The sequence below is a fragment of the Paroedura picta genome, chromosome 5 (assembly GCF_049243985.1).
Source record: "Paroedura picta isolate Pp20150507F chromosome 5, Ppicta_v3.0, whole genome shotgun sequence".
In the NCBI taxonomy this organism is placed as follows: domain Eukaryota; kingdom Metazoa; phylum Chordata; class Lepidosauria; order Squamata; family Gekkonidae; genus Paroedura; species Paroedura picta.
In genome coordinates, this window is record NC_135373.1 from 29,368,406 (window position 1) to 29,396,326 (window position 27,921).

A 27,921-nucleotide genomic window follows, 5' to 3' on the forward strand; every position below is an offset into this window, starting at 1 on the left:
CTAATGAGCTGGCCAGCCTCCGCCCCACTTGATCTGGCTGCGGCCCAAAGCCACCTTAAGCTGCTTAAGGGAGGGGACCCTTTCAAGGCCCATTCTTAGGAACGGGGTTTGAAGCTTGTATTAGTATAATTACTAAGGCGGCAGGCGAAAAAACCACTAATTATCTCATCCCCTCGTCCAGCCATGGGTGGACCTTCCTGCTGTAGGTTGGGGCAGCTGGGGATTTTGCCCAGCAAGGCTTTCAATTGGTGCCTGTGGCAGCCATTTTCTGGCTGTGCCCATTGGGTTGAAAGCTTCAGGTTAGGAATGGAGCCTGAGGAAGAGTTAGGTTGTGTGTGTGTGTGTGGGGGGGGGGAAGGGACTTCAATGGGGCATAGTGCCATAGAGATTTTAGGGGTGGAGCCTGAGGGTTTGGGGAGCAGAGGGACATCAATCAACGGGGTATAATGCCATAAGAATCTACCTTCCAAACTGGCCATTTTCTCCAGGTGAATTGATTTCTGTCCCCTGGAGATCAGCTATTATGCCAGGAGATCTCCAGGTACCACCTGGAGGCTGGCTGGCAACCCTGTGTGCTCACCATGCAGTGTCGGACTTCCACAGGTTCCCATGGGCTCAAAGGTTTGGGGGTCCTCTGGGCAAGAGTGATCAGAAGCTCGCTCCTCAAGGGGTAAGACCTCTGAAATGTCTGGCTTCTGCTTCTGCCCTGCCACATCAGCTCAACTGGTTGTGGGGAGGAGCCATGGCTCAGTGGAAGAGCCTCTGCTTTGCATGCATCACCCCCCACATCTCCACTTAAAGGACCAGGCAGGAGGCAATGTGGAACCTGAGAGTCGGAAGAGCTGCCTTGGGGAATCAAGTCCACAGAAGGAAGTTTCATGTGTGTTCATGTGGGAAGGCTCAAATTTTGAGTATCCTGAACAACCTGCAGTTGGATGGAGGGCGGTTCAAGCACCCTGAGTGGTTTGGGGTTGAACTTAGAGATTTCAAGGGTCGAGTCAATAGGGCATAATACCGTAACAATCTACCTTCCAAAGTGTCCATTGGCGGCTGCTGGACAGATCTCTGTTGCCTGGGGAACAGTTCTAATCTCAAGAGATCTCAAGGAGCCACCTGGAGGCTGGCAACCCTACCTTAACCTCTGAGTGAGCCAGAGACCTGTTTTTATGTATTTATTTTCATCCTTTGTAGTCCTCCTTTCTCCCTAGGACTCAAGGAGGATCACACAGAGTGCATCAACACAATGGATGGATTGGGATGTGAGAGGAACAGTACGAGGGAATGAGGCTTGCAGGACCAACCGGAAATCCAAAAAACGAAGGGGAGCAAAGCCCAAGCATAACGTGACACATTAAATGATACAAAATTTACCCAGGACGATCCTAGTGTCTGTATGCTGAACACAGTAACATAGACCCCAGCCCTGCCTTATAACTTATCTAAGTAACTCTGTGAATCATTTGCCTGTGTAGAAAAGCTCTCTTGGAATAATTCAGTTGTGCATAGTTTGCAGAAAGCGTGGAGAGCAGGAACATGGCCTCCTCAGGCAGGCCGTTCTGAGAGGTGGGGTACCACGATGGAGAAGGCATCTTGCAGGGGTGGTTGCTGGTCTTGCCCCTTTGCCAGTTGGCACCTGCAGAAGGCCTCGCCCACATTAAGCAAGTTCACTTAAAAAAAGACCACACTTACCATTTTCCAGTGAGTGACAAGCTCATACCCTGTAAGAAGGACAACCTTTTCTCTCCTTTATGAAAAATGGGACAGCTGGTGATGGATAACTTGCATCTGTAAGGCCGCATCTGTTTATAGGAACAGGAAAATTGGCACCCATCAGCTCCTCTACAGTTAACTTGTTACATATCTCTAAGCTAGACGTTCTCTAATCTTCTGACGGTGGTGGTTGGAAATACCATACCATTGTAGCCGATGCGTATGGTGATCCCTGGGGGGTTATCAAGAGATCTGGTGAGCTTTCAAGATCCAATGAGACGGGGCCAGCCTGGATCACGCAGGTCAGGACTGACTTGCTACCTCCAGGAATCTCTTTTCAGATGGACTTCCTCTTAAGGAAACCTTGTGCATTGCAGAGGATTCTGGGCCATGTTTTATGGCATACAGTTCACACAGTACACCTGTTCCTCTCCCCACAACAGATACCCTGTATGGGAGGTGAGGCTGAGAGAGCCCTGATATTACTGAGGAAGAAGAAGAGTTGGTTCTTATATGCCGCTTTTCTCTCCCCGAAGGAGTCTCAAAGCAGCTTACAGTTGCCTTCCCTTTCCTCTCCCCACAACAGACACCCTGTGAGGAAGGGGAGGCTGAGAGAGCCCTGATATCACTGCTCCGTCAGAACAGCTTTATCAGCGCTGTGGTGAGCCCAAGGTCACCCAGCTGGCTGCATATGAAGGAGGAGTGGGGAATCAAGCTGGGCTCACCAGATTAGAAATCCACTACACTAAATTGGCTCTCATTCTTCCTTCCCAAGTAGGCGAGAATCAAAGACATATGAGCCGGCTTCCTGGACCCAGCTGGGCAATTCTGGGGAAGCACAGCAAGATGGAGTAGAGAAGCAGAGCAACCAACCATACCGTTGGGGTAATGGACTTTGATTGAAAATCTGCTCCAAATTGGGTGGGCTTTGTAGTCATTTTTGCTAGTTGTTGGTGTGTGTGGGGGGGAGGTGTTGACACTGGACTGAGGGAGGGATGAAAAGTCCATCATCTGTCTGAAGGTGAAAGGGGTTTTGTGCGCATTGTGGAAGAGACTTAATGGAGTAGAGGTAGAAATCCTCCATTAGAAGAAATGGTTGGGGCTGGCCCACTGCTCATTCTCTGGATGACCTGAGTCATGATTAGGGCCAGACAGGGAGGGTTCCTCTGAGTTCCTTGGGGAAAAGTCTGTTTGGTTGGCTCCCACTAGATATGGCTTTTGCAGGATTAATGGAGGAATGACTTCACATTCCTTGCAAGCCCTCACTGTGACTCACGGTCATCAGTTTGATCTGGGCTCCATTTTTTTCATTGCTAGGCCCACGCTCAGATGTGCCAGTATACAGGGATCTACAATGGAGGGTCTCCTCTGAGGAGGACTGGGCTGTTGGCTGTTATTCCCACAGTGTGGTCATTTCCTGTCCAATGTGTCGTATTTAACCGTATTCACGTTTGGCGCATAGCACAGGAAATGATGGCTGATTTGGGGATTGGCCCCGGTTCCTTACGACGCCCATAGTGTGACTTCCTCCTGTAGCCACCATTTTGTGGGACTGCCCATTCTTCCTTCCCAAGATTCCAGTTTGGTGTAGTGGTCAGGAGTGCGGACTTCTAATCTGGCGAGCCAGGTTTGATTCAGCACTCCCCCACATGCAGCCAGCTGGGTGACCTCGGGCTCACCACGACGCTGATAAAGCTGTTCTGACCGAGCAGTGAAATCAGGGCTCTCTCAGACTCACTCACCTCACAGGGTGTCTGTTGTGGGGAGAGGAAAGAGAAGGCGACTGTAAGCCGCTTTGAGACTCCTTTGGGTAGAGAAAAGCGGCATATAAGAACCAACTCTTCTTCTTCAGTAATATCAGGGCTCTCTCAGCCTCACTCACCTCACAGGGTGTCTGTTGTGGGGAGAGGAAAGAGAAGGCGACTGTAAGCCGCTTTGAGACTCCTTTGGGTAGAGAAAAGCGGCATATAAGAACCAACTCTTCTTCTTCCTCCAATTTCCTACAGGCTCAGCAAGATTGAGGACCCGGGGGGGGACGACGACAAAAAACACCCTCTTTCAAAGAAAGGCATGAACAAGCCAAGCGAGGGAAAGTAGTCCATGTTATAGTTTCCTTTCCTCATTTCCCTCCTGAACTTCGGCCTGCTTTCCACCTTAGCTTTCCAAACTAGTATTACCTCTGACCGACTTACCACCCGCTGGATGTCTTGGTGCCAACAGTAACAGCATCACACGGGGACTGTGTGTTTGAAGGTCTAGCTCTGAAAGGTCACCAATTGCCTGTCTTTCATTATGCCACAGTGTTACCCTCTCCCCATTGTGACCAAGCGCGCCCGCAAGCCCAGGGCTATACGCCTGGAGCCTTTTATAGAGACAGAAGAGCTAACTGAACCCTGGCAGGAGTTATATCAAGGGGTCCCGTAAGGTTGCCAACAGCCCAATGGGGCCTGGAGTTCTCCCAGAATTACAACCGATCTGCAAAACACACAGATCTGTGCTCCTGGGAGAAGCACTATAGGAGAACACAAAAACCATATATAGCTGAGCAAAAGAAACAACAACCTTGTGTGGCCAAATCTATGTCTTAGGAGCGCAGTGAAGAAAGGGTGAATGTAAAGTCTCTTTGTTGTGTTTCCTTTTAAAACAATGATTAATGTTGAAGCTGAAAGCTGAATAAGGTTCTGATAGATCCTTGTTTCACAGAAGTATCCTCAGCAGAAAAGCCTATGAAGCAGGGGTGGCCAAGCTGGGGTTCTCCAAATGTCCATGGACTACAGTTTCCATGAGCACCTGCCAGTAGTCCAATATATTATGGTGCCCAGAAATTGGCTGCACAAGACCTTATGAACATAGAAACAGAAGTGAGCATACAATAGGGACTGCTGTCTTTTCTACTTGCAGAAGAGCAGGGATACAACAAGGAAAGGCCAGATGGATTGTCAACACAATTAAATTAAACCATGTTATGAGCAGATGAAATTGCCTTTCCTCTTACAGGTATGTGGTCACTCAGCCAGAGCACAGGCATCCTCTGCTGCACTGCAACAAGGTGTCCCTGTGCTTCAGATCTGCTGGTCAGCTACCTGGTCCTCCTCAGATGCATTTGCAAGATATTATGCACTGGATTTGAAAGCCAGAAGAGAAAAAGATGTGGGCAAAGCGTTACTGCATTCCTTGTTCCTAGAATGCCTAAGGTGAGGACCTCACCTCACCTCCTAGAAGGTAGCTTGGGTGTATCCCAATGGGCAGCTGCACAGAAGACTGGAGATGAAAACGGGATTGCCTGACTTGTAACTGCTGTTCATCGCATGACTTCTTTGCAGGCACACAGTCCCTCCCACACATACCTGTGAGGTATCAGAGAGTTTTTTCTTGGTTATCTGCAGTGGATCAGGTGGAACTGAGTGACTGTTTCAGCAAGAAGAGATGGCCAATATGGTACAAAGGAGGCAGAGCATCCTCTGGAGGATTTTTAAGCTTGCTAAAGAATCTTCCATGGCTGGTCTGCTTAGCCATGGTCCCAGTGTCTGCCTGCAGAGAAGAGACTCAATGAACAATCGTTACAGGTAAGGGAGCCTTGTTTTTCCTGCCATAGTCTGTGCAACTCCTAGATACCACCTTGCCCCCTCCAGGCCAAGCATAAAAAAGCAAACTCTAAAGATGGGCAGGCCAAGGTACCAACTCGGAGGCGAAACATAGGGCCGTTCCGCATTCGTCCAAAATAGCACAATGGTTACTAATTGAAATCGCTACAGTTTTGCCGTTATGCACAACGTTGTTGACAATCTGCAACACTCCTGAAACCGATCTGCAAAAAGCGCTTTGTTGTAGCGCTTTCAGGGAAATCCCAAAAAGTGGATTCACCCTCCAGAAAGCGCTACACTCCTGCAACCAATCTGCAACACTAGCGGGAAAGTTCTGTGCGTTACCATTGTTGCGGTTTCTGCAAAGTCCTTCCCCCTGGCTCTCTCCTCTGATCTTCCGGCGAAGTGATCGCCATTTTTTTCTCTCTGAGTGAGTGGAGATCAACGCACCAGCGAGCCTTCATTTACCCAGCGAGGCTTCCCTGGCTGCAGCCGCTCTGTTTAAAGTCACCAAGCATAAGCATCGCAAAGGCCCGTTTGCTGGTTTATTTTCACTTTATTTTTCACACTGTTTTTGGCTGAAAATCGCGCCCATGAAGGGGGGGATTTTTTTTTTTCACTCGGGGGGAGCATGGCAACGATGAAACGGCAGCTCAAACATCACCTGCTAGCTGGATGGGTCTCTCCGTTGCAACGAATCAATGCATATTCGTTGCAACGGGTGTGTGTGTTTTTTTTAAAAACCTTCCTTAAAGGGAAAGGGGCTGTTTGGGAGCATGCTAACGGCCGCCCATTGGCTGCTTGACGGCCAGGAGCGGGACACAGCTTAGCAATAGCACTTCCTTTCTAGCAATTTTTGCAGAGACCGGAACCCTGTGGGAAACGATAGAAACGCAACTGGGTTCCACTACAAAGGCAGGTATGCGTTACGCCGAATTCCACTATTTAAAATGGCGATTTTTCATTCAGCAAACAATTTGCTACATGGATCCCGGTGCGGAATGGCCCATAATGTTATTTAGTTTAAGGAAAGCCCAACTTTGTAGGGTTTTAGAGGCACGAGCCATTGAAAGGTGATTTGCCATTGCCTGCCTCTGCATGACTTGGGCTTGCCAGCTCCAGGCTGTGAAATTCCTAGAGACTTGAGGGGGTGGAGCCTGGGAAGGGAAGGAACCGCAGCACTGTAGAATGCCAAAGGCTCCACCATCAAAAGCAGGGAAACTGAACTCTGCAGTCAGAAGATCAGAGGCAATTCCAGGAGATTCCTGGAGGTTGGCAACCTGGCAACATTGACCTTCCCTGGTGGGCTTGCATCGAGGGCTGACTAAGGTTGCCAAGCTCTTGGCGGGTCCTGGAGAGTCTTCCAGGCATCTCAGCTCTTCCAGGAGATCTCCAGGCCCTGTCTTGAGGTTGGCAACCCTACTGCAAAACAGCTTGGAATAATAGAATAACAGGGTTGGATGGGACCTCCTAGGTCATCTAGTCCAACCCCCCTCACACACACAATGCAGGACACTCACAACTCTCACTCAACCCTTATTGCCAACTTTTACATATATGTGCTTTAATGACCAGCTGCATCTCCTATGGAGGCCAACATCCAAGTAGGGACTGGACATCTGGAATTACAAAGGATCACTACACTATACATATCACTTTCCCTGGAGAAAATTGTATGGCACTGGGAGCTAGCATGGCATAGTGGTTAGGAGTGCCAGGTTTGATTCCCCACTCTTCCTCCTCCACATATAGCCATCTGGGTGACCTTGGGCCAGGCACAGTTCTCTCAGAGCTCTCTCAACCTTACCTACTTCACAAAGTGCCTGTTGTTGTGTGTGTTGGGGAAAGGAAAGGTGATTCTTGTAAGCTGCTTGAGACTCCTTAAGATAGAGGAAAGTGAGGTATAAAACCCAGCTCTTCTTTTACCTTTATACCCCACTGAGGTCCCTGCCCTCCCCAGGATCTACTCCCTAAATCTCCAGGGATTTCTCAGACCCAGAGGTGGCAACCCTTTCTCTCCCACAGAAATCTAACTGCTCAAGACAAGAAGAACATGCCGATCTTTGAAGAACGACTCTAGGCCCTAACTCATGGGTAGTCAAACTGCGGCCCTCCAGATGTCCATGGACTACAATTCCCAGGAGCCCCCTGCCAGCGTTCGCGTTCTCCTGGGAATTGTAGTCCATGGACATCTGGAGGGCCGCAGTTTGACTACCCCTGCGCTAACTGACCGAGAATGTACAGCTTGAGAGCTCATTTGTAGATGTTTTCATCCTCATCTTTCTGTTCTCCCAAAACAAAAACCCACACCCCATGTGACTTTGGGATTCTCTTTTCTATGCCCGGGCCCACTGAATAAAATCTTCCCCTCTGGCTTTAAAGGTGCTCAAGAAAAAGGGGAAAAGTTTTGTTCTGGAGTGCATTCGTCAGGGAGCGAGAGGGAGAGAGTAAGCTACTAAATGTCTACCGAATGCGTGTCATGGGCTGCCCAGGGAATGAGGCAAGAATTTGGGCTTTGTTGAGACAGATAAAAACTTGAAACCTGACCCAGGAAGGGCAGCCTCTGGCAAGAATCCTCCTGCACGGGCATCCGAAAACCAGGACAGCTTCCAAGTGGTGTGGCTTGCCGAAAAATCTGGATGAGGCGAGGTCAGTACAATAATACAACCGCAATACTAAATATCAAAAAAAACGAAAACAGCAGTAGCACAACCCCCAGTTTCCATATACAGGGAAAAGGGACAGCCTGCCCCCATCGTAACCAATGGCTCTCCATTAATTTTAATATACATATACATATACATATACATATACATATACATATACATATACATATACATATACATATACATATACATATACATATACATATACATATACATATAAAAGGTAAAGGTATCCCCTGTGCAAGCACCGAGTCATGTCTGACCCTTGGGGTGACGCCCTCTAGCGTTTTCATGGCAGACTCAATACGGGGTGGTTTGCCAGTCCCTTCCCCAGTCATTACCGTTTACCCCCCAGCAAGCTGGGTACTCATTTTACCAACCTCGGAAGGATGGAAGGCTGAGTCAACCTTGAGCCGGCTGCTGGGATTGAACTCCCAACCTCATAGGCAAAGCTTTCAGGCGGCTGCCTTACCACTCTGCGCCACAAGAGGCTCTTTATATACATATACATATACAGTGACAGAATTCAATACTGAGGCGTCCCTGCCAAAATATCCCCCAATTATAAACCTAACCTAACATCATAACATAACCACCTCCCCTGACATTTCAAGTTGTCTTTTAAAAATTATTTGTTTATACATATAAAAACTATTTGTATGTTTTAATATGTTCTGACCCATCCTGGGAAGGAAGTGCTATAAGAATAAAGTTTCTTGTTGTTGTTGTTGTTGTGCCATGCCCTGTTCTGGGTGACAAGTTCTGCCACAGAGCAATCGGCGGCAGCCTTCCTGGGTAGAAACAGGCAACAGGAGCAGCTGCCCTTTCTTGGGTGTCCCCTGGTCTGACCTTGCCTCCCCCAGGTAATCAGTAACGCACCGTCCACCCAAGGCTCCCTCCCTCCCTCCCTCTTTCTGGACTTCAGCCTTTCCCCCTTCCCGCCCCCCTCCCCAGCCCTGCTGTGCACGTAACCAAAAGCTACATGACCCATTTATTTTGGCAGCGTTTCGGCCTGCTCCGTATTCTGCCTGTGAATGTCCTTCTTGGATACCCACAGTGGACAATCCCACACATACTGAGGAAAGGGAGGGGGGAATCAGAAATATTTGGGCAGATATAAATAGTCCTTGCCCCCCCCCCAAAAAACCCCCATTTTTCATGATCTCCCAACTTTAAAACGCAACTGAGGGTTCTATTGAGTTCAGTGACAGGGTTCTTTCTGAGACGGGAGGCAGAGTAATTAAAAACAATAACTTAGAAACAATATGGAGCAAGTAATATCATCAAAACAATATACATGCAATGCAATACAGCAGTACCTACCGGTACTGCCGGCTCAGGGTGGTTCACAGCATAATTATTGACAATTCCATTAAACATAGTTAAAACATTGCATTAATCAATCACAGATCATAATCCACTGTGCGATTAGCCACCATTACACTCTCATCTCGTATTTGTGAAGACAATTTTCGGAATCCAGGATGTCGCTATGGCTCATTTACTTCAAACCAAATACCTGGGGGAAGAACTCTGTTTTGCAGGTATTTCTAAACTGTGAGAGCTCCTGCAGGGCCCACAGCTCTCCTGGGAGCTCATTCCACCAGGTTGCGGTTAGGATCAAAAAGGCCCCGGCTCTGGTTGAGGCCAGACATACACCTCTAGGGCCAGGAATCACAACCAACCTGTTTGAATTGGCAGAGTGGAGCACTCTTCCAGGGGCGTAGTCGGTTAGACAATCCCTGAGATATGCCAGGCCCAGACCATGAATGGCCTTGAAGGTCAATACCAAAACCTTGAACCTGATGCAGAATTCAGTTAAGAGTCAGTGCAGCTGTCTGAGAACCAGCTGGATATAGGCCCTACAAGGTGTCCTTGGGAGGACCTCTGCCGCTGCATTCTGGACGAGTTGCAATTTCCAGGTCGTGGTCAAGGGCAGACCCACATAGAGAGAAATGCAGTAATCTAACCTGGAGGTGACGGCTGCATGAATCACTTTTGCCATCAAGTCAGCAATCTTGTAAGGTTTCCAAGGCAAGAGATGGAGAGAGAAGAGCCCTTGCTTTTCACTACCCGAGGGAGCCCCAAGGCGCCTTACAAACACCTTTCCCTCCTGCTCCCCCACAACAGACACCGTGTGAGGGAGGTGAGGCTGAAAGCCCTGATATTACTGCTTGGTCAGTACAGCTTTATCAGTGCCATGGTGAGCCCCAGGTCACCCAGCTGGCTGCATGTGGGGGAGCGCAGAATCGAACTCGGCATGCCAGATTAGAAGTCCGCACTCCTAACCACTACACCAAACTGGCTCTCAAAACTGGAGGACAAAATAGGGAAATGGAACAAGACTTCACCCTCCCCACTTTCATAATCTAGTCATTCTATGGAATGGGAAAATGCTCTACACATGGGCAAGCTGAGCTGCCAAGCAATTGGCTCCCTGCTTTCATCCGCCAAACAAGACTTGAACCCAAAAACTTGTACATCCCCCAAGTGGATTTAGGGTCAGGCTAGAAGCCACATCAGGAATACGACATGTAGGATGTGCTTGCATCATTTATAACTAGTGCTGCTTTGTTTTCAGTGTCGCTTGCACAGGAGCAATTCACTGGGGGAACTGAGCCCCATATTAATTTATCATGAATTTATTTTCTTCATTTGTACATCAGCTTTCTCTACAGTGGAGTCCTAAATACTACAAGACAGTACAGAGAACACGCCTGCCATTTCTATTTCCCCCTTAGATCATATGCTACACATTTCTTTATTTACATCTATATATGCAAGCCTGGGTCACTGGGATCCTCTACCCTGTCCTTTTATGAATGAGGATCCAATTAGATTAGAACCCAGGTCTCTCTGATCCAAAGGGAGCCTATCAGGAGTTCCCCACTTCCTTCCTTGAACACAGCAAGCTGCTTTATACTGAATCCGGCAGGTGAAGTATTGTCTACTCCGACCGGCAGCAGCTCTCCACCGTCTCAGGCGGCAGCCTTGTCCCCATGACCCTTTTAACTGGACCTGACGGGGGGTCTCCTGCAGCGGTTTGTCCCCTCCGATGATGTTTACTGGAACTCAGGAGGGACTGGAGGACAATGGGGAGGTGCCTTGGCCAAATCCTGCAGCCTGGAATTCTTGCCAGCATTTTTGTGTGTGCGAGTGTGAGACTGATATGTTGTCTTCAGCCCCTCCTTCCTCCGTGCAATGCTGGCAGGTGCGGTGTGAGCAGCCACAATGGCTCCTTTGAGTAAGAAGCTCCCTGATGGGGGGGATGGGGGGTGGGGAAGAGGCTCCACCTGCATTCTGGGGCTACTCTGCCCAAGTGAGAAGAGGACGGCTGGAGAACTCAGGGTGGGCACACAAAAGGGTGGCGCCCTTTGGATGAGCTCATTAAACAGCTCCTGCCCCATCCACTTTTATCATTTTGTTTAGCCTTCAAGTAGCAGCCGATTTATGCCAGCCCTGCACGGTTTTCAAAGCAAGATGGATTAGTTGGCCCTTGCCTGCCTCCGTGTTCTGCTCCTACTTAGCTTCCGAGACCCGATGAGATCAGCTAGCCTGGGCTATCCATTATCTTAGGTCTGACTTATTTAAAGTCAGCTTGGTGTATTTAGGAGCGCAGACTTCTATTCTGACAAGCCAGGTTTGAATCTGCACTCCCCCACGTGCAACCAGCTGGGTGACCTTGAGCTGCCATAGAACTCATAAAGCTGTTCTGACTGAGAGTGATATCAGGGCTCTCTCTCAGCCTCACCCACCCCACAGGGTGTCTGTGGTGGGGAGAGGAAAGGGAAGGAGAGGGTAAGCCGCTTTGAGACTCCTTCGGGTAGAGAAAAGTGGCACATAAGAACCAATTCTCTTCTTCTTCAGTAATATCAGGGCTCTCTCAGCCTCACATCCCTCACAGGTTATCTGTTGTGGGGAGAGGAAAGGGAAGGTGAATGTAAGCTGCTCTGAGACTCCTTCGGGCAGAGAAAAGTGGCATGTAAGAACCAACTCTTCTTCTCCTTCTCCTTCAAATAACTCAGTCCTGTTCTTCCCATCCTACATAGCATGATGTAATGGTCAGAATGTCAAACCTGGGAGACTCAAGTTTGACTCACCACTTGGCCACAGAAACTGAATGGCTGACCTTGCGGGAATGAACAATTTTTAAAATGTTGTTAAGCATTTATCAGGTGATATGACCCCTCCCCTCCGAGAAATACCCCATGATTGACCTGGAGAGTTTTGGAATGGGAAGGGCCCTGGGTGGGCCTGTACACAGCTATGCTTTCCAAGCATATTCCATGGGTGGCTGAACTGCAGCTCTCCAGATGTCCATGGACTACAATCCATCTGGAGAGCCGCAGTTTGGCCACTCCTGTAGGATTGTGCCACTTCTGGGGTTTCTTGAAGCCTGAAGAATGTTTCAGGGGTTTCTCAGTGGTAAAACAAAAAGAGAAAGGCTGGGCTAGAGCCTTGGCATCTTCTATTACAGAAGTTCTTTCTTCTCCTTCCAGGCTGCGGAAGAGACCCAACGAGGGAAGCCTGCTGATTCACTGCAGTTTTGCCTCAGAGGACGAACCCAATCCTATGCAGATTTGATCCAGCTGAAGCCCAATGGTTGCAATAAATTTAGACAGGGGTAACACTGCATGAGACTGCCCTGGCCTGGTTCATTCACTTTCTGCTTGGAAGCTTGCTGTGTCACCCTGGGCCAGTCCCTCTCTCTCCTACCTCACAGGGTTGTTGTTATGAGGATCAAATTAGGTTGGGGTGGGTAGGGCAACGGACACCCTCTGGAGTAGATCAAAACCGAGTGAAACAAATACATATAAAGCTGCCAACTCCGGGTTCAGAAACACCTGGAGATTTGAGGGAGGAATACCTGGGAGAGTGGGGGGGGGGGAGAGGCACCTGGGTTGGTTACAATGCCACGCGGCCCATCTTCCAAAGTATCCATTTTCTCCAGAAGTGCAATTTTTAAATCAACAAGCAAACCATTTGCAAACGCTGACAAGCCACCCCGCCTCCACCTGGAGGTTGGCAAAACCACCGATTGTCCTCAAAGGCTGCTTAGATGCTGGGGCCCCATTCTGGGCAAGTTCACTCCCAGAACCAGGGAGGGACACAGGGGTCTGGCCATGTGGCCAAAGGAGTTTTAAATCAACAAACCAACCATTTATGAATCCTGAGGATGAGCCTCTGTAATTCCGGGAGATCTCCCGCCTCCACTTGGAGGTTGGCAAAACCACCGAATGTCCTCAAAGGCTGCTCAGATGCTGGGGCCCCTTTCTGGGCAAGTCCTCTGTTCACTCCCAGAACCAGGGAGGGACACAGGCGTCCGGCCATATGGCCAACGGAATCCACTTTGGGCACCCAGGCGCCCTTTGAGCCTTCTTCGGGTAGAGAAAAGCGGCATATAAGAATAAACTCTTCTTCTTCTTCTTCTTCTTCTTCTTCTTCTTCTTCTTCTCCTCCTCTCCACCCTAGGCTCCCCCCCCCCCGCAGCAGAAACGGGCTTCCAGGAGCTCCAGCTTGGGGCGCCTCCCCCTCCCCTGCGGGCCACGCCCGCGCCGTGGTGCCCGCCCTCTCCCCCCGGCCAGGTGTTCTGCCCGCTCCGCCTTGCCCGCCGGGCTCACCTGCCAAGGGAGCCAGCGCGAGAGCGAAGTGCAGGGGGGCTCCCGCCGCCGCCCCCCCTCCCCCTGGCTCCCCAGCCATGAAGATCGCGCCCCCCTTCGCCTCCCCGGTGAGCTGCGGCTGGAAGTGGGCTGAAGAGTAAGTAACCTCCCTTCCCCTGCCCCTTTCCGCTCCCCTTTGCTGGCGCTGGAGGAGGGGGGGGAGAGAGGATTTGGTTTCACCAGCAGCCCCCCTCCCTGCCCCGCATCCCCATTCTTTTCTCCACCTCCGCTTGGGAAACTCTTTTGTTCGGTTCTTTCCGCGTTTCGCCCAAGGCTTCGATGCCCACCTTCTTCTAGGGAAAGGCCGCAGGAGCTCCGAGAGGAGCAAGGATCGAAATTGGGATTCTGTGCAGGGCTTTGCAGCTGGCTGGTTAGTTATTGACTTGGGGCATCTAAGGGCTCCTTGTTTCTCCCGGGCGTCCCGAGCGTGGGTGAAGGGCATAGTTAGGAATCTGTGTGGACCCGCCTCCGAACAAGCTGGGGGGATCGAAATGCTGGACTGCATCATGAGTAGAGAGCCTGCATTATCTACAGTGATAAAATACATAGAGTTTAGGGATGGTCGAAAACAGACATCTTGGGGCTGAAACGGTGCCATCCTAAACAGAATGTCATCGTCCTGAATCCAGTGAAGTTGGCCTAGATCAGTGGTCCGCAACCTTCCTAATGCCGCGACCCTTTAATACAGTTCCTCATGTTGTGGTGACCCCCCACCATAAAATTATGCCAGGGTTCTTTTTACAGAAATTAAACCGAAACTGACCAATGGCGTGAAGATCTATTCTTCATGATTGTATATAAATTGGGTTTTTTTTCCTGGGATTTCTCAGTTCAGTTCTGCCTCTTGTCCCACCATGCTGATCTCGCTCTATTCCGCTGCTCCAGAAAGACAAACACTCTCTCTCGATCTACCCCGCAAGGCTGTTGTGTGGATGGCTCCCCCCCCTGGCCAAGCTACTTGCCCTGCTGCGACCCCGGTGAAAGGGTCGTCCGACCCCCAAAGAGGTCCTGACCCCCAGGTTGAGAACCACTGGCCTAGAAAGTGGTAACTTTTCAGGATTGCACAACAAAGTTTGTGGAATTCTTTGATGCTGGTCAACTGTCAGCCATGTCAACCCATGTTCCTTGCCCGGATAATGCATTCCTCACATTCTGAACTAAATTGTCTACATTCATCCATTCATTCATTGTCATACCTTGGCCGGCCAACGGGGATTTATTTATTTAAAACATTTATTAGCTGCCCTTGTACGCTGCGGAACTCGAAGCATCTTACGGTGAAAAGAAAACGGTGATAAAGGAATACGTGGGAGAACCACAATTAAAAAATGCATTTAGGATTGCTAATAAATTTTTTTTAAAAACTTAAAACTTGTCAAATGCAGTTCTAAAATAAAACGGCCGTTGGGCTTGGGAGAATCACTAAAAGTCACTAACAAAGCTCACCTGATGATTATGGGCCTTCCTCACAGGGGGGTTGTGAAGGTATAATATGCCACACTGAATTTTTCTTGAGAACAATGGGATAATTTGCCAAATAAATAGATGCCATTCCACATGCACTCCTTAAAGGGAAGGTGAGATCTAATTTGGGGGGGGGGTGTCATTTCAATGCCAATCTAGAACCCACAATCAACTCAGTAAGTAAGCAATGAGGTGTGGTAGGCATCAACCCCTTCCCTGTTGTTTAACCAAGGTGGTTTAAGGTTGTGGAGAACTCCTGTGATCTCGAGTTAACCGGCATCCCTCGAAAACGGGTATCAGTTTCCTCTTCAAAAACGATCAGATACGCTTACAAAATTGCCCCAGCAGCTGCCCTCTCTCTTGGGCGGAGTTGGGCTGTTCCGGACAGCTGCTGTCCAAGATTCGTAACTGGAGATGGCTGGAATTGAACTTGGGGCATGCTGCAGGTGCAGTGACCATTGAGCCACCCTACCTGGTCTGGTTCCTTGCCCTGTACCTGTCTGAGCATCCCCTGATCTGACCTTCACCTTGGAATCCAAATACAGAACTGAGACCCCTTTTACCTTTAGCTCTCCTGGGTGAATTCGTATCTCCTAGGAATGTAGCTTGGATGATCAGTGGTGTGTAGTCCAAGAGCACCTTAGAGAGCCACAAGATTTCCAGGGTGTACAATTTCAAGAGCTAAAGCTTTTTTTTTGTCGGATACTAAGAGGAATGGAAATATAGGGGTGTGCGTATCTATAAATGTGAATATCTATAAAAGTGATGCCGGTTTTCTTCATGCAGAACAGAACTTGGGTAGCCATGGCCTGTTCTGTGTTTGCAATGTATTATTTATTTTTAGTTATATTTCAATTTCTATACCGCCACTCTTGGCAATAGCTGTCTCGTGGCGGTTTACAAATAAAACGATACAATCACAATATAAAACACCATAAAAACCCTTATGCAGAACAACAAATAGATGGCGGCATAATAAAATTCTCTAGCCCCGTGGTTCTCCACCTTCCCTTTAATACAGTTCCTCATGTTGTGATGACCCCCAACCATAAAATTATGCCAGGGTTCTTTCACAGAAATTAAACCGAAACTGACCAATGGCGTGGAGATCCATGGTTCATGATTGTATATAAACTGTTTTTTTCCCGGGGTTTCTCAGTTCAGTTCTGCCTCTTGTCCCACCATGCCGATCTCACTCTTTTCCGCTGCTCCAGACAGACGAACGCTCTATCTCTGTCTACCCCACAAGGCTGTTGTGTAGATGGCACCCCCTCCCGGCCAAGCTGCTTGCCCTGCCACGACCCCTGTAAAAGGGTTGTTCGACCCCCAAAGGGGTCCCGACCCCTAGGTTGAGAACCACTGCACTAGCTCTTTTAAAGCTCAGCCCTGTTGTTCCAGCCAACGGGCCCATACCGATGATCTAAAAGCGATGGGAAACCAAAGGTCATGATCTTTAAAAAATAGGGTGGGGTCCACAACTTGTTAGCTCCAATCACCATCCTGGCCTCAGCCCAACGCCTGGCGGAAGAGCTCCGTCTTGCAGGCCCTGCGGATCCACCTCTCTTCCGACCCTTAACGGTAAGCAATTGCATCAAGGAATCGCTGGAAGTCATGTTTGGTGACAGAGATCTTGTTGCTAGGGTGTCGGGGCTAAAGAATTAAATTTGCCTTGGAGTTCTGGCTTTGTTGGTTCGCAAATGACTCACCTGCCATCTCAGACCTGAGATTTTCAAAAAAAGCAATTCTGAAGTGGTTGGCAAAACAATACATTGCTGCAGACTGTTGTCCACACCCTTCCTCGGAGCTATGTTTACGCTTTTAAAATCTAACCCTGAAAGCACAAGTGAGATAAATGTGTCGAGGTACACTGGGACTAGGGTTGCTGCCGACTCTGAATCCCGAAATTCCTGGAGCCTTCGCGATGGATCTTTGGGGGGAGCAGAGGGACCGCAGCAGGCTATAATGCTGTGGAACAGGGGTCCCCAATGGGATGCCCATGCGTGCCATGATGCTTGCTACCACTTTCCTGGTGCCAGCCAAGTGCTTTTAAGAAATGGGTGGGGTCAGGTAAAGCTTTTGCCCAGCAGGGAATCTGACTAACCGCCTGAGGGTTGATTGGCTGTGCTGATTTTAAAAAAAAGTACTGCTTGGGCAGCAGCATGCGCGGGAGTGCCGCAAATGTGTGTTTGCAGCCGTGCATGGTCCAAATGCGCATGCGCGGCCCAGCACGGCCCTGCAGAGGCAGGGAGCCGCGGCCCAGTGGTTGGGGACCATCGCTGTAGACTGCACGGGGCAGGGGCTGAGACTGAGAAACTTGTGGTTCACTTTCAAGGCTAAGAACAGAATTTCGTATATATTTTTAGCCCCCACTTCCAAGGTGTTCAGGGTACGGGAATGCTAAGCCCTTGGAATTATACCTCATCTCCAAACTAAAGAGATCAGTTCTCCTGGAGGAAATGGCTGCTTGGGAGGGTTTCATAGAATCCCAGAATCATAGAGTTGGAAGGGGCCATACAGGCCATCTAGTCCAACCCCCTGCTCAACGCAGGATCAGCCCTAAGCATCCTAAAGTTTACTCCATAGCATTTCATAACCCTGAGGTCCCTCCCTGCCCCAAATCCTGCTCACTCTTGGCTCCACCCCCAAAGTCTCCAGGTATTTCCCAACCCAGAATTGGCAACCCTATCAGGGTGCTATCCATCGCTGTCTTCTCTGTTTTATCCGGACAACCATGTTGCTAGCCTGAAAGAGAGCACCAGACCCAGGGTCACCCAGAGAACTCTCCGGCAGAGTGGAGATTTGAACCCAGGTCACTTAACCCCTGCATCACGTTGCCTCGTTTCCCAGCTCACTGCTTGTGTTCACAGCAGCCCTGACTCTGATCTAAGTAGCTCAAGGCTTCTGGATGACTGTGGCTCTTTATTTCTTCTTTGTAGGACCTCTTAGGCTGTTTCCAAGTCACCAGTTGCGGGGACCTGGATTTCTGGAGAGGATTGATCATTAACCAGTTCTGAAATGGCTGAAAAAGATGGTGAGCTGGGTTTTGATTTCTAAGAGGCCCCTGGGACTTGCTGTTCCTTTCCCCTTGAATACTGCGGACCCCCCCCCCCATGCCCCCTGCTAGAAATTAAACATTAACACCTTTGACTGCTCTGTACTGGCCTGCAAAAGTTAGCAAGGGCACATATCTATCATGTGACCTTTCCAAGATCCTTCTGCTGCACAGGTGGGCAAATTCCAAATGAATCGTTAGTAGCTTTTTTAGAGAGACTCATCTGATTCTTTGTTGAATCCAGGCTGAAGTCTTGTCGGATGCACGATGTCAGTTTGCAAAGGTATTTTCTGTACTGGCAATGATTTCATGGAACAGAATAATAGAATCCTAGAGTTGGAAGGGGCCATACAGGCCATCTAGTCCAACCCCCTGCTCAACGCAGGATCAGCCTAAAGAAGGTCATGTCAAGTGGCCAAACATGGCTTTTTGTTTTGCCTTGGGCAGCCTTTGTTCTTTCTCACCTTAAAAAACTAACCACATTTCAATATGAATACACAACTTGGGTCCTACTTACCCATGGGACCAGTTACCTCCTTATGCCCCCCGCAGGGCACTTCGTTCTGCGGGTATGAATTTGCCGATGACCCTGGAGCCTGGGAAGTGTGCCTGGCCTCAACCAGGGCCAGGACCTTTTCTCTCCTGGCCCCTACCTGGTGGAATGAGCTCCCGGAAGAGCTGCAGGCCCTGTTGGAACTCTCCGGGTTCCGCAGGGCCTGCAAAACGGAGCTCTTCCACCAGGTCTACGGTTGAGGCTGGGCGCAATGAGAACCGGGATTAAAAGTCTGCCATTCTCCCCCCTTCCCCGGGACAGAAGCCAAAGTATTAGACCAGCTAAGACCCACTTTTTGGTCTACCCCTTCGTTTCTTTTTTCTATCATTCCCAGTTTTCCAGCCCACCCTGGTTACAGCTGCAGCAGAGGGATTTTGACCGCCATCTTGATTTTATTGTTTTTTGGGGTGGGGTTCATTGTTTTATTGTGATAATGTTAGATGTTTTAAATGGTTTTATGGTTGCTGTTTTATTGTCTTATATGTAGTAAACCGCTGCGAGCCTGCTTTTGCAGGGAGAGGCAGTATATAAATGTAATTATAAATAAATCAATTAAATATGAGCTCTTGTGAGTTATAGTTAATTGTTTTAGACGCGTAGAGATCAGACTTGGACTCTTACTGCCAAGAGAGGCCTGGATTTGTCTGGGATTACAGCTCATCTCCAGAGTACAGGCGTCAGTTCCCCTGGAGCCCATGGCTGCTTTGGAGGGTGGGCTCTGGATACCACACTGAGGTCCCGCCCTGCCCCTCCCCTCTCTGAATCCCATCCTTCTCAAGCTCCACCCCCAACTTGAGGAACTGGCCTACTTTGGATCAGGGAGCATCCTTGACCGTTTCTGCACTGGAGGTTTCATGCCGGGCTGCAGGCTGGAGTTTTAGTCGTGGCAAGTTTCCCCACCTCTTCCTGCACCCACATGGGGGAGCACTTGGCCTGGTGTACCTCATCCGCCCCTGACTTGTGTTCTTGCATGGAAGCTGGGGCAGTAAAGTACCCAGTGCATAAACAATCCTTATGATCTTGTGATATGGTAGCTTGTTGTTCTGAAAGTCAGGGTGGAAGTACAGCTGAAGAAACCCCAGGGTGGAAACTGTTCGCAGATTATTTCTCTGCAGAAGCTTCTCTTAGGGGGAGTTTCTGAAGGAAGAGAACCTTTTTACATTGGGCCACATTGTACTAAACAAAAAACTCCAAACTCATTGGATATATTAATTAACTGTGTCCTCTATAGCAGTGGTCCCCAACCTTTTTATCACCAGGGACCACTCAACGCCGGGGACCACTCAACGCCTTTTACTGCGGCTCGGGGGGGGGGGTAGTTTACTCCTCTACTCTCAACCACTGCCCTAACGCTCTCTGGTCGCTATGGTAATGTTTAAACATCCCTTCAAAATAAGATACAGACACGCCACAACAATGAACATAAGGAACATTTTATTTTCATGGAAATTTTAACTCATGACAATGACAAATCAATGGGAACCCTGAGCTTGTTTCTCTGCAATGAGATAGTCCCATCTGGGAGTGATGAGAGACAATGACACCTGAAGTGTGTTGTAAAGGGCTGGGGGGGGGATGAAGTAAAGGGCTGGGGGGGGGAGAAGGCGTCCTTTGGTCCCCACCTCCATTTAGTCGAAGGACCACATGTGGTCCGCAACCCACGGGTTGGGGATCACTACTCTGTAGCACGGGTAGTCAACCTGTGGTCCTCCAGATGTCCATAGATTACAATTCCCATGAGCCCCTGCCAGAATTTTCTGGCCAGGGCTCATGGGAATTGTAGTCCATGGACATCTGGAGGACCACAGGTTGACTACCCGTGCTCTATAGGTTATAAACTAAAAATAATAAAACTTGACTTGTAGCCTCTTTGGGCATCATTGTCTCCTCCTTCTAGAAGAAGAAGAAGAAGAAGAAGAGTTGGTTTTTATATGCCACTTTTCCCTACCCGAAGGAGGCTCAAAGCGGCTTACAGTCGCCTTCCCTTTCCTCTCCCCACAACAGACACCCTGTGGGGTGGGTGAGGCTGGGAGAGCCCTGATATCACTGCCTGGTCAGAACAGTTTTTATCAGGGCCGTGATGAGCCCAAGGTTACCCAGCTGGCTGCATGTGGAGGAGTGGGGAATCAAACCCTGCTTGCCAGATTAGAAGTCCGCACTCCTAACCACTACACCAAACTGGCTCTCACTAGTCAAGACACTGCTAAGATCATCAAGTAGATTTGAGAGGATGGCAAACATTGACATAAAACATTCCACCTAGTGGGTGTAAAAATAGTATTAAAATGTCATTACATCGAAGACTCTTGCTGAACATTTGGACAAGCCTCGAACCAAGAGTCTCTAACTGCCTATAACTGGTTTGGGGTTTGGGCACCCTCTACCTAGCAAGGAAGGCATAAGAGCAGCTCCACATGCTGTCAACTCAGACAACACCCATCTGATCCCGCAATCCATTGTTAAGTAGAAATGAGATTCTCTAGTGATATATCAGCCGGATTCTTTAATTGCATCTTAATTCCAGACAATTGGCCATCCGAAGCAAACTGCATTTTCAAAAATCCAAATTTCATTGTAGAATAAAAGTGAAACTGAACGAAGGAAGAGTAGACCCAAAAGGGGGGGGGGGAGATACATATCATGGTTGCCAAACCAGTTCCGTCTGTCTTGAGGGATTAATATAAGCCAGAACAGCTTGAGGATCCGCCACTCAAAAAAAAAAAAAAACCCAGGAGAAGAAAAGGGTGTGCCTGCACTTTCCCTTTCTCTTGAGGCAGGAAGCTGAAAGAATAGCTTGAAGGTGTCACGTACCTGGACTGCGGGAGTTACTGGGGCATTGCCAACACGACTGCCGTGGCTGGCAGATTTGGGGTTGGGGAGCGGGGCGGCTCACTCACCTGATTTTTCTGCACTTTGTCATGGAAGTGTACGGGGCTTGTCTAACGTAGATCCTCTCCCTTGGGGGCCAGTTGGGTAGCCATGTTCAGTTCGAAGCAACAAAATTAAGCAGCTCTTGTCTACCAGGTATGGTATGGACAGTACCTTTACAACACCCCTCCCACTTTCTGGCTAGGGTAAAAGGATTCCAATTTCCATTCCTGTTTGGGCATGAAGAAGGGAACTTTGACTCTCAAAAGCTTATGACCAATGCTCCCTTTCATCCCCCCCCCCTACTGAGTAGAGCGGTTCACACCCGGAGGGGAATAGAAAGGATGTCATCTTCAGACGGGTAATGGGCAGTGCAAGTGAGAAGCTGCTCATGTGCACATCTTAGAGGGAACGCTGCTTGTACCCTGAAAATCTCATTGACCCTTGGTGTGAATGGTCATTATTGTTCTAATTTAGCGTTTATTGACCTCAAGGGTCTCTTGTGGTGCAGGGTGGTGAGGCAGCTGACATGCTGTCTGAAGCTCTGACCATGAGGCTGGGAGTTCAATCCCAGCAGCCGGCTCAAGGTTGACTCAGCCTTCCATCCTTCCGAGATTAGTAAAATTAGTGCCCAGCTTAAAAGGTAAAGGTAAAGGTATCCCCTGTGCAAGCACCGGGTCATGTCTGACCCCTGGGGTGATGCCCTCTAGCGTTTTCATGGCAGACTCAATATGGGGTGGTTTGCCAGTGCCTTCCCCAGAGTGCCCAGCTTGCTGGGGGGTAAAAATGGTAATGACTGGGGAAAGGAACTGGCAAGGCCACCCTGTATTGAGTCTGCCATGAAAACGCTAGAGGGTGTCACCCCAAGGGTCAGACATGACTTGGTGCTTGCACAGGGGATACCTTTAGCTTATTGACCTCATATATACTCCATCTTCCCCCGCATTGAGACCAGAAGTGGCCTTCATTGTTCTTCTGACCTCTCTGTTAGCCTTTCAACAACCCTGCAAGGCAGATTACGGTCAGAGGGTACAACTGGCCCAAGCGCACCCAGCAAGTTTCCACAGCAGAGCGGGGGTTCAAAGCCAGCTCTCCCATATCTGAGTCTAGCATGCTATCTGTCATTTTGGCTGTCTGCATTTTATGGTAAAAAAGTGGAGGGAGGGAGAAGGGAGGTGATATTACAAAAAGAGACCAGTTCAAAACAAGATCTAATCAAAAGAGTGAAGATACTTCTGCAATTCTCAAAAGCTTTGCTAGATCTTGAACTGCAGAACAGCCTCTACTATATTACTGTAGAATCATAGAATCCTAGAGTTGGAAGGGACCTCCTGGGTCATCTAGTCCAACCCCCTGCACTATGCAGGTCACTCACAACCCTCTCGCTCATCCACTGTAACCTGCCACCCCCTTAAGCCTTCACAGAATCAGCCTCTCTGTCCGATGGCTATCCCTGGGGAACTCCACTTGTCACTCTTCTCCAAGAGGATGCTGAACCATTAACAAGTACCCATTGGGTACGATCACTGGGTACGATCTGTACGATCTGTAGTCATTCATCATAATAATCACACCAGCCTGTTGCTGGTTAACGGTCTCTTCTTCTGTGTCTTCCAGGAGGCATTAAGTCACAGGGCTGCTCTCTGTGCAAAGTGGTGGCAGTGATCGCCAGTGGCCTTCTACTGCTGGCTGGAATGGGAGCTGGAATCTGGGCTATCGGTGAGTCTCTGTCCCCAGCGTCCCTTTGCAAAGGAGGAAGAGTTCATTCCTAAGATGATACGCCTGTGTTCCCCCATACAAGTCCCACCTTGCTGTCAACAATAGATGTGCTCCTTACTCTCCTATGTAGACACCTGTATTGAACTCAAGATGTTTCCCATGCAATTCCATCCAGATTGCTGGTTTTCCCCCCCTATTTATCTCTGGGATCTGTTGCCCATTTTAATTATGCTGTATGTAAATTCACTCTTGCACTTTGCCTATAAGTATGGAGTGGTTACTTCCATTCCATCAGGTGAAGACCCGTCAGCCGTAAGAAAGTGGAAGAAAAAAGTCTCAAGCTGGCCATGACAAAGTGATTTAATGTTCAAAACCATTTCAAAACAGATTGCCAGGTATAGTCCGTTTTCGATTTCTTCATCAGTGATATTCTCAATATCGTAATAACTAAATCTTCTCTAATAGTGTTTTTATGATTGTGGGAAATAACGTAGTCTCTTATAATGTCTTGGTTATATAGTTCAATCCCAAATTGGTCGCCTAATATCCAGATTTGTAGGGGTCTACTCACATTAACATCACAATGTGCAGTTCCCCTACAGCAGTGACTGCTGTAGAGAATATCACTGATGAAGATAGTGGAAACGGACTATACCTGGGATTCTGTTTTGAAATTCTTTTGAACATTAAATCACTTTGCCATCACCAGCTTGAGACTTTTTTTCTTCTACTTCCACTCCATGACATTGTTCTGGAGGAAGTGTGCGTGCTCACATGAGTTCAGACCTGGAATAAAACTTGGTTGGTCTTAAAGGTGCCCCTGGACTCTCAAGGTGTTGAGCCCATAGTTCCTTGAGTTCAGTAAGAGAGAAGGGAGGACGGGGAGGGGGGGGGGAGATGCTCTGCCAAACCTTTTCGGCATCGGAGTAGTTCAGTAACGATCAGCCAGTCTCTGCTGTGGAAAGAGTCACACTGTATCTTGCATAGATCATGGCAGGCCCCCGTTTACCTGTCAGGAAGAGGAGCCTGAGTATAACATGACCTTAAAGTTTCCCGCAATCCCGGGAGACTGCCAAAGCAGTTTCCTGTGATGTCATGATATCACTTCTGACTGTGTCTGAAAGTGATGTCACCATGTAGCATGACATGTTAGGACCTCCCAGAATCCCTGACTTGGGGGGAATCCTAGAGCAACCTTCCATGTGCTGATGTCACTTCCAGTCACCTAGGGGAAGTGATGTCACAGCAGGTGCCATTATGGCCCCCACCAATCTCCTCTTGCTGCCCTGTGGAACAATGGTGGGGGACCAAGGCAGAGGCTGAGCATCCTAGATCAGCCATTCTCAGTGGGGGCCCCTGGGCGGCCCTGGCATATTTGATGGGGGCCACAGACTGAACAATGAGAGAAGGGGAGCCCGAAGGGCTTATGGGAGGGCCTAGCAACTGAACCAATGAAAGTCCCTTTTTGTCACGTAGGACGTCATTAATTGCTAGAAGGTTCGTCCTTCGTCAAGGGAAAGAAAAAGAACTCATGCCATTTGTTCCTTTGTATGTGCTTGATTTAATGCAGTCAAGGAAAACAATTAACATACGTGCTTCTCTTGGTTGACTATTCTAAAAAATGGCCTTGTGTATATATAAGGCAAGGCATGTCAAGTGCAGTTAGTTCACCCTTAGCCTTAGGCCTTTTTTTGGCCTTACCCATTGCACAAGCCGCCAGCCTAATGAAGGTCCTAAAAGGACATGGCCAAAAAACAGTTGAGTGGCCGCCCTAGATGATCCCTCCGCGAAATATTATAATTGAGATTTTTTAAAAATTGCTATACATTATACGCCAATGTAAGTCAGCCACCTCTTTTTCTGAAAAAGAAAAACATTCAAAATGAAGTCTTCCCTTTGGGTAAATTCATTAATTTCGACACCCAATTGCTACTAGTGGTAAACTAAACATGGATCAGGAGGGCTCCATCTGGTGGTAATAGTGGCAAAGCTCTCTCGGGAGATCCCCGTCTGTTCCAGGTGAGATGGACTGAGGTTCTTGACTTAGTCCAAGGCGACTTCATATGTTCTAGTGACCTGGATGGTTGAATGCAAGCTTGGATTCTTGCAGCCTTGTCCCGGGTGGTGTCCTGACTTCACCCTCGTGTCTGTCCTCTCTTGCAGTGATGTCTGTGCTTGGAAGTGACGGCGAAACTCTGTATGTCGGTGAGTGATCGGGGGAGGGGGGGGGCTCTGCTGTCTGTCTTTTTGCTCATGCCTGCAGTTAATAGTGCTTCCCTCCCTCCGAAACAGCAACCTTGTAAGGTAGGCCAAAATCCCTGTGTTGCTAGTGGGAAGAAGGCTGCCTCGGCTCATTGTATTTATTCAGGTATTGGCACCTCACTTTTCTTCCTGATGCTTGCAGTGCTGCTCTCTCCTCCCCTACTTCCTCACGGCAGCATCCCGGTGAGGTTGGTTAGGCCGAGAGAATGTCACGGGTCCAGGTTTGCCCAGCAAGTTTCAATGGCAGAGAAGGGATTCGAATCCAGTATGCTAACTACCAGGCCTCAGTCACTTTTGTTTCCCTGCTTGTTATAATATGCTAGCTAGCTAATGCCTCAGTCCTTTCACAACAGTTAATGATAGCTTTTGTAATTGTCATGGACAAATTACCATGGCATAGGTCCATTGGAGAAACGTCAAGGCCAATCCTGAGCTGGTTTTGGGATGCATGCTGTCCAAATTGCATCACTCTGTTCGTTGACTTCATTTGTAACCCGGGTTTCTCCACAGCAGGGACCCCAAGCACCTTGCCACATTCCCCACTCTTCCAGTTTGCCTTCACAACAAGCCTATGAGGTAGGTTAGGCCAGATATGTGTGGCTGGCCCAAGGTCACCCAGCAATCTTCCGTGGAACAAGTGGGGATTTGTACCTCGGTCTTCCGGATCGTAGTCCGACTCTCTCCCTCTTTGCTCCCCCCAAAATGTCCTGTTTTCACTCAACTCCCAGCACTTTCCCTTTCTGACACACAAAATCTGCTGTCTGACTCCCTACCCTGTCCTTTGCTGGTAAATTTAGGGAGCCATTAAGAAAGGTGAAGACTTTTCCATTATGGCCTTTTCCAGGAGGTTGGCTTATTAACGAAATCAGAGTCCACTAGCTCCTTTAAGACTAACAAAGATTATTCAAGGCGTAAGCTTTCGAATGCAAGCACTCTTCCTCATACTTTGAACTACCATCATAACAGTGGAAATACGAAGGAAAAAGTTAATTCTGTTAAATTAGTAAAACAGTGGAAATCTAAAGCTAAAGTTAGTTCTGTTAAATTAGTAAAAGTGGAAATATAAAGCAAATGTTAATTCTGTTAAATTAGTAAAAATTAGTAAATTAGTAAAAATTTAACAGAATTAACTTTTCCTTTATATTTCCACAATGATGGTCAGTTCATAGTCTGAGGAAGAGTGTTTGCACTCCAAAGCTCATGCCCTGAATAAATCTTTGTTGGTCTTAAAGGTGCCACTGGACTCTGATTTTGTTGTGCTACTTCAGACCAACACGGCTACCCACTTGGATCTATCCTTATTAACTAAAGTTAGTCTTGATGGAGGCTTTGCATGACATAGGGCTGCAGGCGCCCTGATTTAGTCTTTCCTTGTTCCCTGGCCTGGACAAGAAACAGAGAATCAGCACTGGATGAGGCAAACCAGGGTCCAAGCGATCATCTTGAAGGTGACCCCTGGTTTCCTGAACTAGGAGCAGTTAAACACGATGCAGCTGAACCGATTAAAGGACAGGGTGTGGGGGGCAGGCTGGGGCCGGTGCTGAATGCTGCCTTGATGTTCCCTGCAGTCCAGGTGAGTCCCGGAGACCAGCGCCTCACCCTGTATGACGAGAACGAAGGCAAATGGCGGCTCCTGTGTTCGTCACCCGCTGACACTCAAATGGCCACCTTGGGCTGTGAGGAGATGGGCTTTGTCAGGTATGTCTGAGTGAGGCTGGGTCAAGGAGGAGGAGCCTCCGGCTGAGGGGGTCAATACCAGGTCGGGATGTTCCTGAAGATTTGGGGTGGAGCCTGGGGTGGGTGGGGCTTGAGGCGGGCGGCTAGAATGCTGTAGTTGTCCACCTCCCAAAGCAGCCATTTTCTCCCGGGCAATTGATCACTGTGGTTGGGAGAGTATATGTCATTTCAGGAGATCCCTGAAGATCTCTCCTGAAGTTGGCAACCCTGAATGTAGTGCTTGGGGGAAGCAGCAGGCCTGTACTCTGCTGCCCAGTTTCTTTGTGGCCTGATCGTGTTGGATCTCAGAAGCTAAGCAGGGTCTGCCTTGGGTAGTGCTTGGTCAGGAGACCATCTAGTATCTCTAGGGTTGCCAGGCAGAGGCAGACAATGGCCAGCCATCGCTGTTCATCTCTTGCCTTGAAAATCCCACAGGGTGGTGTTAAGTTGGCAAAGATGACAGACAGACAGACAGACAGACAGACAGACAGACAGACAGACAGACAGACAGACAGAGATGGACTGATAGTCATGTAGGATAGCGATCCCCAACCTGTGGGCTGCAGAACACATATGGTCCTTCGACTAATTGGAGGTGGGCCCCGAAGGACGCCTTCTCCCCCCCCCCCCGGCCCTTTACTTCATCCCCCCGGCCCTTTACAACACA

At 48.8% G+C, this 27,921-nt stretch overlaps 2 protein-coding genes across 6 annotated transcripts in view; one reads left to right on the forward strand and one right to left on the reverse strand.

Moving 5' to 3' along the window:
* The window catches only part of FNDC8 (fibronectin type III domain containing 8), a 50,616-nt gene that overhangs the window by 3,652 nt on the left and 19,043 nt on the right, over positions 1 to 27,921 (reverse strand). Inside the window, exons 1-2 of one of the 5 annotated variants that reach the window (XM_077336986.1) lie at positions 13,845 to 13,867; positions 1,690 to 1,799 (exon numbers count right to left, since the gene is read on the reverse strand). In XM_077336986.1, coding sequence (XP_077193101.1) covers positions 1,690 to 1,692 — 3 coding nt within the window. In that variant the 5' untranslated portion in view covers positions 1,693 to 1,799; positions 13,845 to 13,867. Of the gene's footprint in view, positions 1 to 1,689; positions 1,800 to 3,887; positions 4,011 to 13,581; positions 13,681 to 13,844; positions 13,868 to 27,921 lie in introns of those variants that run through there. The other 4 variants (XM_077336984.1, XM_077336982.1, XM_077336985.1 and 1 more) reach the window with 4 other exon arrangements.
* Positions 13,541 to 27,921, forward strand: part of HPN (hepsin) — a 31,210-nt gene continuing 16,829 nt past the window's right edge. The window contains exons 1-5 of the mRNA XM_077336981.1: positions 13,541 to 13,717; positions 18,021 to 18,115; positions 23,175 to 23,276; positions 25,440 to 25,481; positions 27,107 to 27,236. Coding sequence (XP_077193096.1) covers positions 18,100 to 18,115; positions 23,175 to 23,276; positions 25,440 to 25,481; positions 27,107 to 27,236 — 290 coding nt within the window. The 5' untranslated portion in view covers positions 13,541 to 13,717; positions 18,021 to 18,099. The remainder of the gene's footprint in view (positions 13,718 to 18,020; positions 18,116 to 23,174; positions 23,277 to 25,439; positions 25,482 to 27,106; positions 27,237 to 27,921) is intronic.